An 18952-nucleotide genomic window follows, 5' to 3' on the forward strand; every position below is an offset into this window, starting at 1 on the left:
TGCGTCGATAATGAAGTTAAGGCGCGCAAGAAATGTCGAGTTTTTCTCAACGATTTGCGCTAATATGTGCTCCGGTTGCAACTCGATGCAATGGGGTTTCTGTGTTGGCCAATCATAATCGAATGCGCGCTGTGTACGCGGCAAAAATAGGACGCACAATTGGCTGTGCTAGTTTTTTTTTCCCCAAAGGGGCGTATTTTTCAAGCCATCTTGACTGAATATCTAGCTAGCTACATCAACCTGACATATCTTACATAATTTTATGTAACAATTAGTGTATATATTTCCAGTTGAAAACGTCTAAATCACAGATATGTAACCAGGTCGAGTTTGAGCATTTGTCTGAAGTCACCATGGAGGACTGAAGTGCTGAAGATGACGCTGTCGCCCCTGAAATTACCGGCTAGCAATGCCCTAGCTTGTTATTAGGAGGTCCTTTTCGGTCGTATTTCAACATTAGCTATCTAATATTACATTTCTCTGGCTTGCGCATACCATAGGATCACGTTAAACAAGGTAAACACTTCCGACATTTTGGCTGACTTGTTTGTTTTTGCTTCATAAGATGTGGCGTTCGTCATGTCGAGCTAGTTATGTACAAGCTAGTTTGCGCTAACCTAGTTATACTGAAGGGTCTGTAGCCTGCGTACACATACGAGGACGCATATATTACGGCAATCTAGCCGACATGGCAATTGTACAGTTGTGCACAGTGTTAACCTGGCTATAGTGCCCCGGTTGTGCTGTTGCCATTGTTTTTATCGGTTGCGTATCAGTTCACAATAATAGTGTTGACTGCAAATGTTGTTGAACGGATAAAATGGCTGACAGTCGGGATACTCGGTTTGGTATTTAGCGCCCCGCAACCCAACTATATCTTATGTTCAGCTGTAAGCAGAAAATAATACGAGCAGTTGATTGGCAAGACAAATACGTGTGCAATGGTCTCGAGACGTGATTGGATGTCGAGATGTACTCTCGAGTGTCATGTTCGCAGGTTCTAAACTGTGTGTAATATCAAATTACTTTTAGATTAATTCATCGCATATCAGAAAAACACTAATTTGTTTTAGATTGCAGATGACTAGTAAAATCAGTAGGCCAAATATTTTTTGCTGTGTGGCTATTTTGTCCAGAAATAGAATAATGTTCATGTGAGTCTCTCTTGTCTTACACAAACTTGTTGCAGACTGACACCAATGATGTGTATTTATACACTCAGTTTATTAGGTACAACCACCACATTCACGAAAATGGTTCGGTCCTACAGACGGTGAGTCACGTGTTCGTGACATGCTATATAAAGCAGGCATCAGGGTATTCAGTTACTGTTAATTGAACCTTAGAACAGCCAAAATGAGTGACCTCCAAATCAAATTGTGTAGACCTACTGGTGTACTTAAAATCCCTTAAACAACAATTCCGTTTTTAAGAAAATATTTACTAAATAAGTATAAAAAGTAACTGAATAAAATAACAATAACAAGGCTGGTTACAGGGGGTACCGAGTCATATGTGCTGGTACAGGAAAGTCAAGGTCATTGAGGTAATATGTGCAGTACCAGTCAAACATTTGGACACTTACTCATTCAAGGGTTTTTCTTTATTTTTACTATTTTTACACACGGAATCACGTTGTAACCAAAAAAGTGTTTGAGATTCTTCAAAGTAGCCGCCTTTGCCTTGATGACAGCTTTACACACTCTCTCAACCAGCTTCATGAGTTAGTCACCTGAAATGCATTTCAATTAACAGGTGTGCCTTGTTAAGTTAATTTGTGGAATTTCTTTCCTCAATGTGTTTGAACCAATCAGTTGTGTTGTGACAAGGTAGGGATGTGAATTGATTGCACCCCATCTATAGTCAAGAGTTCATACTACTCTGTGACCTAAATTGGGATATGCTTAACACCCCGGCCGTCCTACAATCTAAGATAGATGCCCTCAATCTCACACAAATTATCAAGGAACATACCAGGTACAACCCCAAATCCGTAAACATGGGCACCCTCATAGATACAGTGGGGCAAAAAAGTATTTAGTCAGCCACCAATTGTGCAAGTTCTCCCATTTAAAAAGATGAGAGGCCTGTAATTTTCATCATAGGTACACTTCAACTATGACAGACAAAATGAGAAGAAAAACATCCAGAAAATCACATTGTAGGATTTTTTTAAATGAATTTATTTGCAAATTATGGTGGAAAATAAGTATTTGGTCAATAACAAAAGTTTATCTCAATACTTTGTTATATACCCTTTGTTGGCAATGACAGAGGTCAAACGTTTTCTGTATGTCTTCACAAGGTTTTCACACACTGTTGCTGGTATTTTGGCCCCTTCCTCCATGCAGATCTCCTCTAGAGCAGTGATGTTTTGGGGCTGTTGCTGGGCAACACAGACTTTCAACTCCCTCCTAAGATTTTGTCTAGGCCACTCGAGGACCTTCTCTCATCTTTTTAAGTGGGAGAACTTGCACAATTGGTGGCTGACTAAATACTTTTTTGCCCCACTGTATCATCCTGACCAACTTGCCCTCTAAATATACCTGTGCTGTTTTTAAACAGGATCTCAATGACCACTGCCTCATTGCCTGCATCCGTTATGGTTCCATGGTTAAAGATCACCCCTCATCACTGTCAAACGCTCCCTCAAACACTTCTGCAGGCCTTTGTAATCGACTTGGCCTGGGTATCCTAGAAGGATATTGACCTCATCCCGTCAGTAGAGGATGCCTGGTTGTTCTTTAAAAGTGATTTCCTCACCATCTTAAACAAGCATGGTCCCTTTCAAAAAATGTAGAACTAAGAACAGATATAGCCCTTTTTTCACTCCAGACTTGACTGTCCTTGAAGAGCACAAAAACACCCTGTGGCGTACTGCACTAGCTTCAAATAGTCCCCGCGATGTGCAACTTTTCAGGGAAGTCAGTAACCAATATACATAGTTAGGAAAGCAAAGGCTAGCTTTTTCAAACAGAAATTTGCATCCTGCAGCACTAATTCCAAAACGTTTTGGGACACTAATGTCCATGGAGAATAAGAGTACGTCCTCCCAGCTGCCCACTGCATTGAGACTAGGAAACACTCACCACTGATAAATACACGCTAATCAAGAATTTTTAATAAGAATTTCTCTACGGCTGGCCATGCTTTGCACCCGGCTACCCCAACCCCAGCCAACAGCTCCTCACCCCCCACAGCAACAGGCCCAAGGCCACACCGCCCTGCTACTGCAAATTGGATGCAGTCGGTGCCATCTGTTTTGTCACCAAAGCCCCATATACTACCCACCGATGCGACCTGTATGCTCTCGTTGGCTGGTCCTCGCTCCATATTCATCGCCAAACCCACTGCCTCCAGGTCATCCATAAGTCTTTGCTAGGTAAAGCTCTGCCTTATCTCAGCTCACTGGTCACCATAGCAACACCCACCCGTAGCACGCACTCCAGCAGGTATATTTTACTGGTCATCCCCAAAGCCAACACCTCATTTGGCCGCCTTTCCTTCCAGTTCTCTGCTGCCAATGACTGGAACGGATTGCAAAAATCACTGAAGCTGGAGTCTCATATCTCCCTCACTAACTTCAAGCATCAGCTGTCAGAGCAGCTTACCCGATCGCTGCAATTGTACACAGCCCATCTGTAAATAGCCCATCCAACCAACTACCTCCCCATATTTGTTTTTGTTTTTCTGCTCTTATGCACACCAGTATTTCTACTTGCACGTCCTCATCTGCACACACAGTTGAAGTCGAAAGTTTACATACACTTAGATGTAAAGTTGTTGTTAACAAACTACAGTTTTGGCAAGTCGGTTAGGACATCTACTTTGTGCATGACACAAGTAATTTTTCTAACAATTGTTAACAGACAGATTATTTCACTTATATTTCACTGTATCACAATTCCAGTGGGTCAGAAGTTTACATACACTAAGTTGACTGTGCCTTTAAACAGCTTCGGAAAATTCCCAAAAATTATGTCATGGCTTTAGAAGCTTCTGATAGGCTAATTGTCATCATTTGAGTCAATTGGAGGTGTACCTGTGGATGTATTTCAAGGCCTACCTTCAAACTCAGTGCCTCTTTGCTTCACACCATGGGAAAATCTAAATAAATCAGCCAAGACCTCAGGAAAATAAATGTAGACCTCCACAAGTCTGGTTCATCCTTGGTAGCAATTTCCAAACGCTTGAAGGTACCACGTTCATCAAACAAACAATAGTACGCACATATAAACACCATGGGACCACGCAGCCGTCATACCGCTCAGAAAGGAGATGCGTTCTGTCTCCTAGAGATGAATGTACTTTGGTGCGAAAAGTGCAAGTCAATCCCAGAACAACAGCAAATTACCTTGTGAAGATGTTTGAGGAAACTGGTACAAAAGTATCTATATCCACAGTAAAATTAGTCCTATATTGACATAACCTGAATGGCTGCTCAGCAAGGAAGAAGCCACTGCTCCAAAACTGCCATTAAAAAAAGCCAGACTACAGTTTGCAACTGCACATGGGGACAAAGATCGTACTTTTTGGAGAAATGTCCTCTGGTCTGATGAAACAAAAATAGAACTGTTTGGCCCTAATGACCATTTATGTTTGGAGGAAAAAGGGGGAGGCTTGCAAGCCAAAGATCACCATCCAAACCGTGAAGAACGGGGGTGGCAGCATCATGTTGTGGAGGTGCTTTGTTGCAGGAGGGACTGGTGTACTTCACAAAATAGATGGCATCATGAGACAGGAAAATTATGTGGATAAATTGAAGCAACATCTCAAGACATCAGTCAGGAAGTTAAAGCTTGGTCGCAAATGGTTCTTCCAAATGGACATTGACCCCAAGCATACTTCCAAAGTTGTTGCAAAATGGCTTCAGGACAACAAAGTCGAGGTATTGGAGTGGCCCTCACAAAGCCCTGATCTCAATCCTATAGAAAATTTGTGGGCAGAACTGAAAAAGCTTGTGCGAGTAAGGAGGCCTACAAACCTGACCTGAGTTACGCCAGCTCTGTCAGGAGGAATGGGCCAAAATTCACCCAACTTATTTTGGGAAGCTTGTGAATGGCTACCTGAAACATTTGACCCAAGTTAAACAATTTAAAGGCAATGCTACCAAATACTAATGGAGTGTATGTAAACTTCTGACCCACTGGGAATGTAATGAAAGAAATAAAAGCTGAAAAAAATCATTCTCTCTACTATTATTCTGACATTTCACATACTTAAAATGAGATGGTGATCCAAACTGACCTAAGACACGGACGTTTTACTAGGATTAAATGCCAGAAATTTTGAAAAACTGAGTTTAAATGTATTTGGCTAAGGTGTATGTAAACTTCCGACTTCAACTGTATATCACTCCAGTGTAAATTGTTAAATTGTGATTACTTCACCAGTATTGGCCTATTTGTTGCCTTACCTCCATACTTCATTTGCACACACTGTATACATATTGTGTTATTGACTACGTTTGTTTATCCCATGTGTAACTCTGTTGTTTTTGTCGCACTGCTTTATCTTGGCCAGGTCGCAGTTGTAAATGAGAACTTGTTCTCAACTTGCCTACCTGTTTAAATAAAGGGGAAATGTATATATATTGTTTAAATACAGAAGATTTGATACAAGACCAAGTCCATATTATGGCAAGAACAAACAGCTCAAATAAGAAAATAGAAATGACAGTCCGTCATTACTTTAAGACACCAATAAAAGACTTGCTTGGGCCAAGAAATACGCTCAATGGACACTAGACCAGTCCAAATTTGAAATTTTTGGTTCAACTGTGTGTCTTTGTGAGACGCAGAGTAAGTGAATGGATGATATCCGTGTGGTTCCCACCGTAAAGCATGGAGGAAGGAGGTGTGGTGGTACTTTGCTGTTGACACTGTCAGTGATTTTATTTACAATTCAAGGCACACTTAACCAGCATGGCTAGCACAGCATTCTGCAGCGATATGCCATCCCATCTGGTTTGCGCTTAGTGGGACTATCATTTGTTTTTCAACAGAACAATGACTCCACATGCCCCAGGCTGTGTAAGGGCTATTTGACCAAGAAGGAGAGTGATGGAGTGCTCCATCAGATAACCTGGCCTCCACAATCACCCGACCTCAACCCAATTGAGATGGTTTGTGGTGAGTTTGACTGCAGAGTGAAGGAAATTCAGCCAGCAAGTGCTCAGCATATGTGGGAACTCGGTCCAGACTGTTGGAAATTAATTCCAGGTGATTCTCTCAATCTTACAACTGGTTGAGAGAATGCCAAGAGTGTGTAATGCTGTCATCAAGGCAAATGGTGGCTACTTTGAAGTATCTAAAATATATTTTGATTTGTTTAACATTTTTGGTTACTACATGATTCCATATGTGTTATTTCATAGTTTTGATTTCTTCACTATTATTCTACAATGTAGAAGATTGTAAAAATAAAGAAAAACCCTTGAATGAGGAGGTGTGACTGGTACTGTCCATGTAGGTAGGGGTAAAGTGACTATACATAGATGATAAACAGCGAGTAGCAACAGTGTAAAAAAAAATGCAAATAGTCAATGCAAATTGTCTGGGGAGCAATTTATTTCATTGTTGAGCAGTCTTATGACTTGGGTTTAGAAGCTGTTAATGAGCCTTTTGGACCTACTGTAGACTTGGTGCTCCGGTTCCACTTTCCACATGGAAAGTCTGACTTGGGTGGCTGGAGTCTTTGACAATTTTTAGGGCCATCCTCTGACACTGCCTGGTATTTTTTTTATTTACTAGGCAAGTCAGTTAAGAACAAATTCTTATTTTCAACGACGGCCTAGGAACAGGCTAACTGCCTGTTCAGGGCCAGTACGACAGATTTGTACCTTGTCAGCTCGGGGGTTTGAACTTGCAACCTTCCTGTTACTAGTCCAACTCTCTAACCACTAGGCTACCCTGCCGCCCCGCATAAAGGTCCTGGATGGCAGGACACTTGGCCCCAGTGATGGGCCATACACACTACCCTCTGTAGCTTACGGTCAGATGCCGAGCAGTTGCCATATAAGGCGGTGATGCTCTTGGTGATGCAGCTGTAGAACATTTTGATGATCAGAGGACCCATGCCATATATTTTCAAACTCCTGAGGGAGAAAAGGCGTTGGTGTGTTTGGACCATGATAGTTTGTTAGTGGACACAAAGGATCCATTCCACTATAGCCCAGTCGATGTGAATGGGAGCGTGCTTAGCCCTCCTTTTCCTGTAGTCTATGATCAGCTCCTTTATCTTGCTTACGTTGCGGTAGAGGTTGTTGTCTCTCACCTCCTCCCTATAAGCTGTCTCGTCGTTGTCGGTGATCGTCGGCAAACTTAATGATGGTGTTGGAGTCGTGCTTGACCACATAGTCGTCGGTGAACGGGATACAGGAGGGGACCTTGCACTCACTCTTGAGGGGCCCCCATGTTGAGGATCACAGAAGCATATGTGTTGTTGTCTACCCTCACCACCTTGGGGTTGGCCTGTCAGGAAGAACAGGGTCCTGTTGCAGAGGGAGCTGTTTAGTCCCAGGGTCCTTAGCTTAGTAGTGAGCTTTGACTGTGCTATGGTGTTGAATGCTGAGCAGGAATCAATGAACAGCATTCTCACATAGGTGTTCCTTTTGTCCAGGTGGGAAAGGGCAGTGTTTGAGCAGTATGCAAATTGGAGTGGGTCTAGGGTGTCCGGGATCATGGTGTTGATGTGAGCAGCAGTGTGCAGCGTTTTCCATTCTGTTTTCCATGAGTTTGCCTACAACTCCAGCACCTACGGAAAGTAGCTGGATGTGTGTATGTTCTTCAGTTGACCAGCCTTTCAAAGCACTTCATGGCTCACATCAATACCACCATCCCGGAAACCCTAGACCCACTCCTAAGCGACTTTGAGTGTCGGTGCCAGGCTTGCCGGTTCCAGTATCTCAGAAACGGCCGGACTCCTGGGCTTTTCACGCACGACAGTGTCTAGGGTTTTACCGATAATGGTGTGACAAATACAAATCCAGTCCGAGGCAGTTCTGTGGGTAAAAACAGCTCGTTGATGCGCGGTCAAAGGAGAATGGAAAGAATCTTGCAAGCTAACGGGCCACAAACAGGAAAAAAATGGCGCAGTACAACAGTGGAAAGTCACTGAGCTCTTCAGTAAGGCCATTCTACTGACAATGTTTGTCTATATAGATTGTATGGCTGCGTACTTTAATTTTATACACCTGTCAGCAATGGGTGTGGCTAAAATAGCCAAATCCACAATTTTAAGGGTTGTCTACATACTCTTGTGTTTCGATACAGTGCATTCAGAAAGTATTCAGACCTCTCGACTTTTTCCACATTTTGTTATGTTACAGCCTTATTCTAAAATGGATGAAATTGTTGTTTTTTCTCCATCAATCTACACACAATACCCAATAATAACAAAGCAAAAACAGTTTTTTATTTTTAATACATTTGCCAAATTTCTAAAAACCTGTCACATTTACATAAGTATTCAGACCCTTTACTCAGTACTTTGTTGAAGCACCTTTGGCAGCGATTACAGCCTCAAGTCTGCTTGGGTATGATGCTACGAGCTTGGCACACCTGTATTTGGGGAGTTTCACCCAATCCTCTAAAGCTATGTGGGTGGATGGGGGAGTGTTTCTGCACAGCTATTTTCAGTTCCAGGCTCTGGCTGGGCCACTCAAGGACATTGCAAGATTTGTCCCGAAGCCACTCCTGCGTCGTCTTTGCTGTGTGCCTAGGGTCGATGTCCTGTTGGAAGGTGAACCTTCACCCCAGTTTGAGGTCAAAACCTGCTCCAGAGCCCTCTTCATCAAGGATCTCTCTGTTTTACTCCGTTCATCTTTCCCTTGATCTTGACTAGTCTCACAGTCCCTGAAAAAAGTCCCCACACATAATGCTGCCACCACCATGCTTCACCGTAGGGATTTCTGTAGTGATTTCCACAAGACATGGCACTTGGCATTCCGGTTTCATCAGACCAGAGTCTTGTTTATGAGAGTCCTTTAGGTGCCGTTTGGAAAACTCCAAGCGGGCTGTCTTGCTTTTTACTGAGGAGTGGTTTCTGCCTGGCCACTCTACCATAAAGGCTGGAGTGCTGCAGAGATGGTTGTCCTTCTGGAAGGTTATCCCATCTCCACAGAGGAGCTCTGTCAGAGTGACCATTGGGTTCTTGCTCTTCTCCCTGCCCAAGGCCCTTCTCCCCCGATTGCTCAGTTTGGCCAGGCGGTCAGCTCTAGGAACCTCCAATAATGATGGAGGCCATTGTGTTCTTGGGGACCTTCAATGCTGCAGAAATGCTTTGGTACCCTTCCCCAGATCTGTGCCTCGACAATCCTGTTTTGAAGCTCTACAGACAATTCCTTCGACCTCATGGCTTGGCTTTTGCTCTGACATGCACTGTCAACTGTGGGACTTTTTATATACAATGCCTTGCGAAAGTATTTGGCCCCCTTGAACTTTACGACCTTTTGCCACATTTCAGGCTTCAAACATAAAGATATAAAACTGTATTTTTTTGTGAAGAATCAACAACAAGTGGGACACAATCATGAAGTGGAACGACATTTATTGGATATTTCAAACTTTTTTAACAAATCAAAAACTGAAAAATTGGGCGTGCAAAATTATTCAGCCCCTTTACTTTCAGTGCAGCAAACTCTCTCCAGAAGTTCAGTGAGGATCTCTGAATGATCCAATGTTGACCTAAATGACTAATGATGATAAATACAATCCACCTGTGTGTAATCAAGTCTCCGTATAAATGCACCTGCACTGTGATAGTCTCAGAGGTCCGTTAAAAGCGCAGAGAGCATCATGAAGAAGGAACACACCAGGCAGGTCCGAGATACTGTTGTGAAGAAGTTTAAAGGCGGATTTGGATACAAAAAGATTTCCCAAGCTTTAAACATCCCAAGGAGCACTGTGCAAGCGATAATATTGAAATGGAAGGAGTATCAGACCACTGCAAATCTACCAAGACCTGGCCGTCCCTCTAAACTTTCAGCTCATACAAGGAGAAGACTGATCAGAGATGCAGCCAAGAGGCCCATGATCACTTTGTATGAACTGCAGAGATCTACAGCTGAGGTGGGAGACACTGTCCATAGGACAACAATCAGTCGTATATTGCACAAATCTGTCCTTTATGGAAGAGTGGCAAGAAGAAAGCCATTTCTTAAAGATATCCCTAAAAAGTGTCGTTTAAAGTTTGCCACAAGCCACCTGGGAGACACACCAAACATGTGGAAGAAGGTGCTCTGGTCAGATGAAACCAAAATTGAACTTTTTGGCAACAATGCAAAACGTTATGTTTGGCGTAAAAGCAACACAGCCCATAACCCTGAACACACCATCCCCACTGTCAAACATGGTGGTGGCAGCATCATGGTTTGGGCCTGCTTTTCTTCAGCAGGGACAGGGAAGATGGTTAAAATTGATGGGAAGATGGATGGAGCCAAATACAGGGCCATTCTGGAAGAAAACCTGATGGAGTCTGCAAAAGACCTGAGACTGGGACGGAGATTTGTCTTCCAACAAGACAATGATCCAAAACATAAAGCAAAATCTACAATGGAATGGTTCAAAAATAAACATATCCAGGTGTTAGAATGGCCAAGTCAAAGTCCAGACCTGAATCCAATCGAGAATCTGTGGAAAGAACTGAAAACTGCTGTTCACAAATGCTCTCCATCCAACCTCACTGAGCTCGATCTGTTTTGCAAGGAGGAATGGGAAAAAATTTCAGTCTCTCGATGTGCAAAACTGATAGAGACATACCCCAAGCGACTTACAGCTGTAATCGCAGCAAAAGGTGGCGCTACAAAGTATTAACTTAAGGAGGCTGAATAATTTTTCACGCCCAATTTTTCAGTTTTTGTTTTGTTAAAAAAGTTTGAAATATCCAATAAATGTCGTTCCACTTCATGATTGTGTCCCACTTGTTGTTGATTCTTCACAAAAAAATACAGTTTTATATCTTTGTTTGAAGCCTGAAATGTGGCAAAAGGTCGCAAAGTTCAAGGGGGCCGAATACTTTCGCAAGGCACTGTACACAGGTGTGCCTTTCCAAACGTTCAATCTATTTAATTTACCACAGGTGGACTGAAGGATGATCAATGGAAACAGGATGCACCTGAGCTCAATTTTGACTCTCATAGAAAGGGGTCTGAATGCTTGTGTAAATAAGGTAGTTCTGTTTTTAATAGACTTTCAAAAATGTCTAAACCGGTTTTTGTGTGTAGATTTGACGAGGACAACAATTAATTTAATACATTTTAGAATAAGGCTGTAACGTGGAAAAAGTCAAGGGGTCTGAATGCTTTCCGAATGCTCTAAAGATAGTTTGAAAATAAATATATCTCATTGGCTGGCACTGGAGAGTGGATTAGCTACAGTATGTTGATGAGTTGGTGTTTGACTGTTTCAAATTTACTCTGGTGGGTTTTTCTTATCTGTCAACTCCTAATGTGATATGTAATCAGCCTACATTTGAAATGTCATGAATGATATCTTCTAATTAGTTCCTCTATTGACTTACTGTGAAATTCTGAATTTAGCAGATTAGGTTTTTTCTTTCCTTCTTTTGCAGAACTCCGTCCTCCTCGCCCTCTCCAATCTAGAAAGCTAGTGCAAACCCCCATGAGGAGGCTGCGGAGGAGGGGATGCAGGCCAGGAGTAGTTGGCCTTGAGATGGGCAGGGGTAGAGGGAGGGGGAGGGGCAGGGACTCCAGTGTTCAGCTGCGGCCACCTTCCCCCTATAGACTGCAGCTATCTCCATCTAGAGAAACTTTGACCTATGCTCAGGCCCAGAAGATGGTGGAGGTGGACCTGGATGGAAGGCTTCACAGGATCAGCATCACCGACCCTCTGCCAGTCATCACAGAGGATGAGATGATGGCTCAGGACATTGTTGAGTGCAACAGTAACAAAGAGAACAGCGAACAAACCCAGAGCAGAGCCAGACCAGGGCGCAAACCTCCCAACACAAAGGGCCGCAGGAGGGAAAGCAAAACCTCATCTCACCAGAGCCGACGTTCTGGCAGTCAGCAGTACACTCAAAGCCACACCAATTCCTCCCAACACCCTTCTCACCAAAGCCCTCTCCCCGAGCCAACCTTCCGCGTGCTTGACTGTCCGTGTCCTTTAGACACACCTCCCCTACCTGTGGCCTACTACCGTTTCGTAGAGAAGTCAGGGGAGGAGCAGGACTGTGAGGCAGAGTACGACATGGACGAGGAGGACCTGGCCTGGCTGGAGATGGTCAACCAGAAGAGGGTATCTGATGGCCACACGTCCGTCTCCCCGGACACCTTTGAGCTGCTGATCGACCGTCTGGAGAGGGAGTCCATCCTGGAGTCACGGAGCCAGGCCCTGTCCCAGAGTGCCATAGACGAGGATGCCTTCTGCTGCGTCTGCCTGGACGACGAGTGTCTCAACAGCAACGTCATCCTGTTCTGTGACATCTGCAACCTGGCCGTCCACCAGGAGTGTTACGGTGTGCCCTACATTCCTGAGGGCCAGTGGCTGTGCCGCTGCTGTCTGCAGTCCCCCTCGCGCCCTGTGGACTGTGTGCTCTGCCCCAACCGGGGAGGTGCCTTCAAACAGACTAGTGATGGACGCTGGGCCCACGTTGTCTGTGCCATATGGATCCCAGAGGTGTGCTTTGCCAACATGGTATTCCTGGAGCCAGTGGAGGGGGTGAAGAACATCCCCTCAGCCCGCTGGAAGCTCACCTGCTACCTGTGCAAGCAGAAAGGCCGGGGCGCGTCCATCCAGTGCCACAAGGCCAACTGTTACCGGGCCTTCCATGTCAGCTGTGCCCAGAAGGCTGGCCTCTTCATGAAGATCGACCCGGTCCGGGAGACTGGGGTCAACGGAACCACCTTCTCTGTGAAGAAGACTGCCTTCTGTGAGAATCACTCCCCAGTCGGGTCACGGCGAGATGGGTCAGGTGATGAGGTGGTGGAGGGAAGGCTGGTGGGAGGTAGGGGGAACAGGGGTCAAAGGTCATACACTCAGAGCCCCCCGGCACCACCCAGTAAAAAGACTCCCAAAGGCCAGAAGAAGAAGAAAGGAAAGAAGAGCCTAGCTGGTCAGACGACCCGTCGCTCTGCTGTGCCTGTGCTGCTGGTGCCTCAAATCCCCTCTCACAGGTCTGACCTCAGACACCCCTTCTCCTAACACACTACTTCCAGTAGCAGTAGTTTTCCTTATAAACTATATTTGCTTGTAGAAAGCACATGTTTGTGTATTTATTTAGCTTGTTTAATGTAACAGTACAGCTGCCTTATACTAACTATTAATACACCACCTATACAGTGGAAGGATGCCAACGTATGATGAACCGTTATTGCTATGTCGTAAACAGGCTGAACAAGATTTGCATTGGGGTTGCTGTGCAGAGGAAGAACCAGTTCATTCAGAGGCTTCACAACTACTGGCTGCTGAAACGTCAGTCCCGAAACGGCATGCCTCTCATCCGGCGCCTGCACTCACATCTGCAGGCTCACAAGACTGCTGAGCAGGTCAGGAAGATACAGGGAGAGAGAGACCTAAAGTCAACTATAGATCTCATGTTGATGGTAAAATAGAAATTGTGAAGCTGAATGTGTGTGTGCATGTGTTCAGAGGGAACCAGATGAGAAGCTTTGTGCGGCGAGGGAGGAGCTACGGTACTGGCAGAAGTTGCGGCAGGACCTGGAGAGAGCCCGGCTCCTGGTGGAACTCGTCCGCAAGAGAGAGAGACTAAAGAGAGAGCAGGTACTGTTTCAGTCAGAGGACAAAATGTCAACATATAATCATGAGTTACCATCTGCATATACCGTATGAAAATAATTAACTTTTACAATCACTGTATCGTTCTTATGTCTTTCCTTAAATGACTCTGCACCCTTTTTATATTCCCTCTTTCTCTCTCTCCCTCCAGATGAAACTTCAACAGGCTGCTCTGGAGCTGAAGTTGACCCCAGCGTTAATACTGCTGCGTTCCACCCTGGACCAGCTTCAGGAGAAGGACGCAGCACAGATTTTCTCTCAGCCTGTCAATCTAGCAGAGGTTAGTAAGGTTAGATAAATGGGTCACTTTTTGCATTGATTTAAAATTCAGCAAGTAGTACTGCAGTTGTCTCCTTCTTTTCTTGAATAGTCTGTTAATTTGTATGTTTTTAATTGAAGGTGCCAGACTATCTGGAGTTCATCTCCAAGCCCATGGATTTATCCAGCATGCGTGCCAAACTGGAGGCCCATGCCTACTGCTCCACAACCGACCTGGAGGGGGACTTTAACCTCATGGTGTCCAACTGCCTGAGGTACAACTCCAAGGAGACCGCGTTCCACCGAGCCGCCTTGCACCTACGAGAGGTTGGAGGAGCCGTCCTCCGCCACGCCCACAGACAGGCGCAGAGCATCGGGTTGGACCCCAGCACGGGCATGCACCTCCCAGACTCTCCTAACAAGCATGGCTTCTACCAATGCACCTGGGAGGATGGTGAGCAGAGCACACCAACTGGGTTGGCCTTGGAATGGCCAACCCAGTTGGAAAATATGCCTTTTCACAATCATAAAACACATAAGAAATAATTATTATTTATAGAAATTCAATCGCGCTTTTCATTGCAGAAATTAATTTTTCTCATCCTTCATCTCATCTACCTGTTCTCTCTTTTACGGCCTTTGTGTTCTGTACAGTGGACTCTCTCCTGGATCCAGACAACAGGCTCCACCTGTCCACAGAGGAGCAGCTGAAGGCCCTGCTGGAGAAGCTGGACATGGTGGCATCCATGCGCTCCAGTGGAGGACGAACCAAACGCATCCGGCTGCTACGTAGAGAGATCAACACGGTCACGCACAAACAACAGCGCTCACAATCGCACAACGGGAAAGAGGAAGAGGAAGAGGAGGAAGAAAATGGAAAGAAGGACAATGTGGAGAACAGTCCTTTAACATCAGCCTCTACTCCGGGGAAAGGTAAGAGGGATGTACTCTGATTGTTCATGGGCTTGTTGCTGTCCAACTCTACTAGTCTTTCTTGTATGGATGTGTTAGTTTAATTAGCTAATGATTTTGCTGTTGTGCATTTCTGATTTTATTATTCTAACAAAGTGAATGCATGTTTCCTTCTTGCAGATGCCTCTCCACCAACACTAGAGTCTTCATGCCCAGCGTCGTCCCCCCTGCCAGGCGATGCCCCACCTGAGCCACCCGTACTGTGCCTTGTGACCGCAGGGCGAAGGTCACCAGGGCGCTCTTACAAACGCCAGAGATCCTCGCCGAGTGGGGGAAAAGGGCAGAGTGATGATGATGCTGAAGTTGAGGAGACAGCGACACCGTGCAAACAGAAGGAGGATTCTGAAAAGTTCTCTCCTTCACAGACTCCCAGTCCCCCCACTAACGCCTGTCCTTTGATGGGAGTTGGCCGACGGACATCTGTTCTGTTCAAGAAAGCTAAAAATGGAGCGAGACTGGCAAAGATTAGAGCAGCTCAGTTACAGTATGTAGGGACCACTGAGGGTAAAACCAATGGATTGGACAGTTCCCCCACCATTATAAAACCTCCCAGTGAGACTGCCCTTTCCACCCCTGCCCCTCCCCCCACTCCCTCCTCACCGTCATCCCACCGCCTGAGGTCCAGAGGGCCCAGCTCTGACAGCGAGGGAGACAAGCCCCTCTCCCTTGTCAAAGTAGAAGGTAGATACAAAAAATGTTATTTACATTTGCTCTGTCATTTCATTAAAGCTGTAGGCGATGAGTAATAAGTTATTACTTGTTATTAAGGAAACCATGTCTTTACCCTTTATTTGTGAGTTGCATAAGGGAAGAGAGGGGTAGATCATAATGATGACGTACAGAATTTGTATTCTACTAGGCTTTACAAATGGTCTAGGAAAGCACAAAGATGACTCCTCAGACATAGCATCCAATGACCAAAAACATAGGTGAGGATCCCACTAAACACATGATGCTTCTGAAATGGAGATTGATTTCCAAGATGGATATGTTCAGAAATAACATACCTCTTTCCTTTGTTCTGTCTATGGATGAAGTGTCCCCCCGCCACCCAAACGCAGCCGTGGTAAACCAGCTCTGGCTAAAGTCCCAGAGAGCCAGAATGGAGGCTCAGGTGAGTGTGTTCAGGCACCATAGACCTTAGGGTCAGACAAAATAGCTCCAATTTCAATTTCCAGTAAATGGTGTATTGGTAAATATAGATTTATACATTATAGTAAATCCTGTAAAATTCTAAAAATCATTACAGAAAATAATTTTTCCATCTCAACCATTTCCATTTTTCCAGTTCAACATCCCACATCTTTGTGTTTGTGCTCAGGGGGAAGTATGCTTTTGCCCTTTGATAGTGACACAGAGCTCACACCACTTGACCTGGTCTGGGCTAAGTGTCGTGGATATCCATCATACCCAGCAATGGTGAGAACATGACTTCAGTCACTTATTCATTGCAATAAGAGGGTTGGCCTGATTTTCAATATTTTTGGGGGGTTGGCACAAGCAATGGTTGATAAGTTTAACCTTTTATTTAACTAGGCAAGTCCGTTAAGAACAAATTCTTATTTACAATGACGGCCTAAGAACAGTGGGTTAACTGCCTTGTTCAAGGGCAGAACGACAGATTTTTACCTTGTCAGCTCAGGGATTCAATCCAGCAACCTGTCAGTTACTGGCCCAATGCTCTAACCACTAGGCTACCTGCCGCCCCGATGTAGTTCAGCGAGTTGGTTTTGCATGACTCGTTTCCCGAGGTGGGTGTAGTTTTCATTTTATGAGCAATGGAATGGTCTAAAATGTGCAAACCCTGCCCAACCGTGGCATCGGCCAATGCAAAACCAACTCGCCCATTGTTGTACCACAGAGACTAACAGGGTACATAAACTGCCCATGTGTTTCCCCAGGTTGTTGACCCAGACATGCCTCAGGAAGGGCTTCTTCACAATGGCATCCCCATCCCCGTGCCTCCTGGGGACGTGCTCAAACTGGGGGAGCGGAGGCAGAAGGAGACCGGGGAGAGGCACTACCTTGTGCTGTTCTTTGACACCAAAAGGACCTGGTAAGAAATTCAAGACGAGTGTTCTGCCTAAAGTTTAGTCTCACATTAAGTAGCTAAGGCAGTTTTTTGGGGTAGTTGATGTGTGTGTCTATTGATTGCTTCTATTGTATGTTTTTGTGTTCTTTTGAACCCTATTTCTTCCTTTCAGGCAATGGCTGCCACGGGACAAGTTGCTGCAAATGGGGATGGATGACACGGTGGACAAACTGCGCCTGATGGAGGGCAAGAAGCCCAGCGTCCGCAAGTCTGTACACACGGCATACGACCGTGCCATGATACACCTGAACCACGTTATCAACCACGTCAAGGGGAACCTCACTTTCAACCCCTCCAATTTTATATGAAGGATTTTAGTGTCAGTCTGAAAATCCACTGCAAACTGTCTGGCTAGGACTGCTCAAACCCTCACCAATAACACCAGTCTTCAGTGAGAAAATAACATTTTCTTTATTCATTTACTAGAAGGTGGACATGGATTTTAAGTGGTTCAATATACAGTTTTCTTAAATAATTAACTTTCTTCTCAAATAATGTTCCTATTGGATTGTCAACATTGCTGTACACCATTTTGCTATGGGGAAACTTAAGTTAACAATTCTAATTTAGAAAAATAAAAGCAAATGGAATGGACAACATTATTGGCAGGAGCTAATACTTTGTTGTCCAGCCTTTGGCTAAGTTAACTGAAAAATAATTATCTTGCTGCACCGTTCTACTGGCAATTTGTCCTACGCTTCAGCTGCAGACGGCTTCAATTCTTCAATGTTTGAGTGGTGCCGATCTCTCCATAGGTTTTTGATGGGATTCAGTTCTGGACGTATCACTGGCCACTCCAGAACAGTTCACTGTTTTATTCTTGAATCATTCCTGGCTGCTTTTTGATGTGTATTTGAGTTGTTCTGCTGGAAGACACACAACCTTCAACAGAGACTCAGTTTTTGGACACTGGGTTGAACATCGTACTCAAACACCTGATAATCTCATGATTTGATGATGTCTTGTACACATTCAAGGATCCCAGAGGCAGCAAAGCAACCCCAGGCTTAAATTTTTTTTTTAAATTTCAATGGGGCTTTCTGGTCTCTTTCAGGAGTGGGGTCTTTCTATGTTTACCAATGACCAAATTATGCATTCAAAGAAAATAACACCCTCCCTAGACTCAAACATGGGGAATGTGTGGGGTTGCTTTGATGCCTCTGGTACGTATGGCCTTGAATGTTTACAAGGTGTTTTGGAGTACAATGTTCAACTCGGTGTCCAAAAACTGGGTCTCTTTTGAAGGGTGTGGGTCTTCCAGCAAGACAACAACCCAAACACACATCAAAAAGCACCCAGAAATGTATTGGAGTCCAGAGCTGAATCCCATCAAAAACCTATGGAGAGATCGGCACCACTCAAACATTACAGAATTGGAACAGTCTGCAGCTGAAGAGTGGGCCAAATTGCCAGTAGAACGGTGCAGCAAGATCATTTGTGGTGTTATTTTTCAGAATTTTTTTTTTTTTTTTAAACTGAAGCCCCCCCCCCCCCCCAAAAAAAAAAAAAAATTGTTCTGCAAGTTGTCAATCCAATAACATCTGGAGATCAACATTTTCTTTGGTAATTTCAACTTATTTTAGAAGACAGAATTCTTTAAGAAAAGTGCAAGGGTGCCAATATATTTGGCTGCAACTACCTAAAATGAGTGATGATCTGATTGACTCTGACCTTTTTTTAGGGGGAATGTTATAATTTTGGGAATTGGGGGGAAATGTGGAGGAGGAGTTCCTAAAAGACATGGACTTTAGGATATATATTTTTTAAGAACATCTGATTACTCATTAATTACTTTTTAGTACTTTACACAACCACTCTGTTGCAATGACTCTAGTAATAATATACATTTTGTTTTAGCCAGAAGCCAATCAAG

General features: G+C 44.4%; 1 protein-coding gene across 3 annotated transcripts; it reads left to right on the top strand.

Annotated features, from left to right (window-relative positions):
* Positions 1-201: 201 nt before the first annotated feature.
* On the top strand, positions 202-18571 carry LOC135540263 (bromodomain and PHD finger-containing protein 3-like). Of its 3 annotated transcripts, none has more exons than XM_064966811.1 (13): positions 202-516; positions 11572-13135; positions 13351-13507; positions 13611-13742; positions 13909-14037; positions 14157-14469; positions 14670-14948; positions 15108-15668; positions 15847-15916; positions 16025-16101; positions 16276-16406; positions 16889-17043; positions 17192-18571. In XM_064966811.1, exons 2-13 carry the CDS (start codon positions 11622-11624, stop codon positions 17385-17387), a joined length of 3714 nt encoding a protein of 1237 aa, XP_064822883.1. In that variant the 5' UTR covers positions 202-516; positions 11572-11621; the 3' UTR covers positions 17388-18571. The 3 variants fall into 3 exon arrangements, with proteins under 3 accessions (XP_064822883.1, XP_064822881.1, XP_064822882.1); XM_064966809.1 differs by lacking the exon at positions 202-516 and adding an exon at positions 5827-6131; XM_064966810.1 differs by lacking the exon at positions 202-516 and adding an exon at positions 5827-6131 and having other exon boundaries at positions 16309-16406.
* The last annotated feature ends 381 nt before the right edge of the window (positions 18572-18952 follow it).

Source organism: Oncorhynchus masou, chromosome 5 (genome assembly GCF_036934945.1).
Source record: "Oncorhynchus masou masou isolate Uvic2021 chromosome 5, UVic_Omas_1.1, whole genome shotgun sequence".
In the NCBI taxonomy this organism is placed as follows: domain Eukaryota; kingdom Metazoa; phylum Chordata; class Actinopteri; order Salmoniformes; family Salmonidae; genus Oncorhynchus; species Oncorhynchus masou.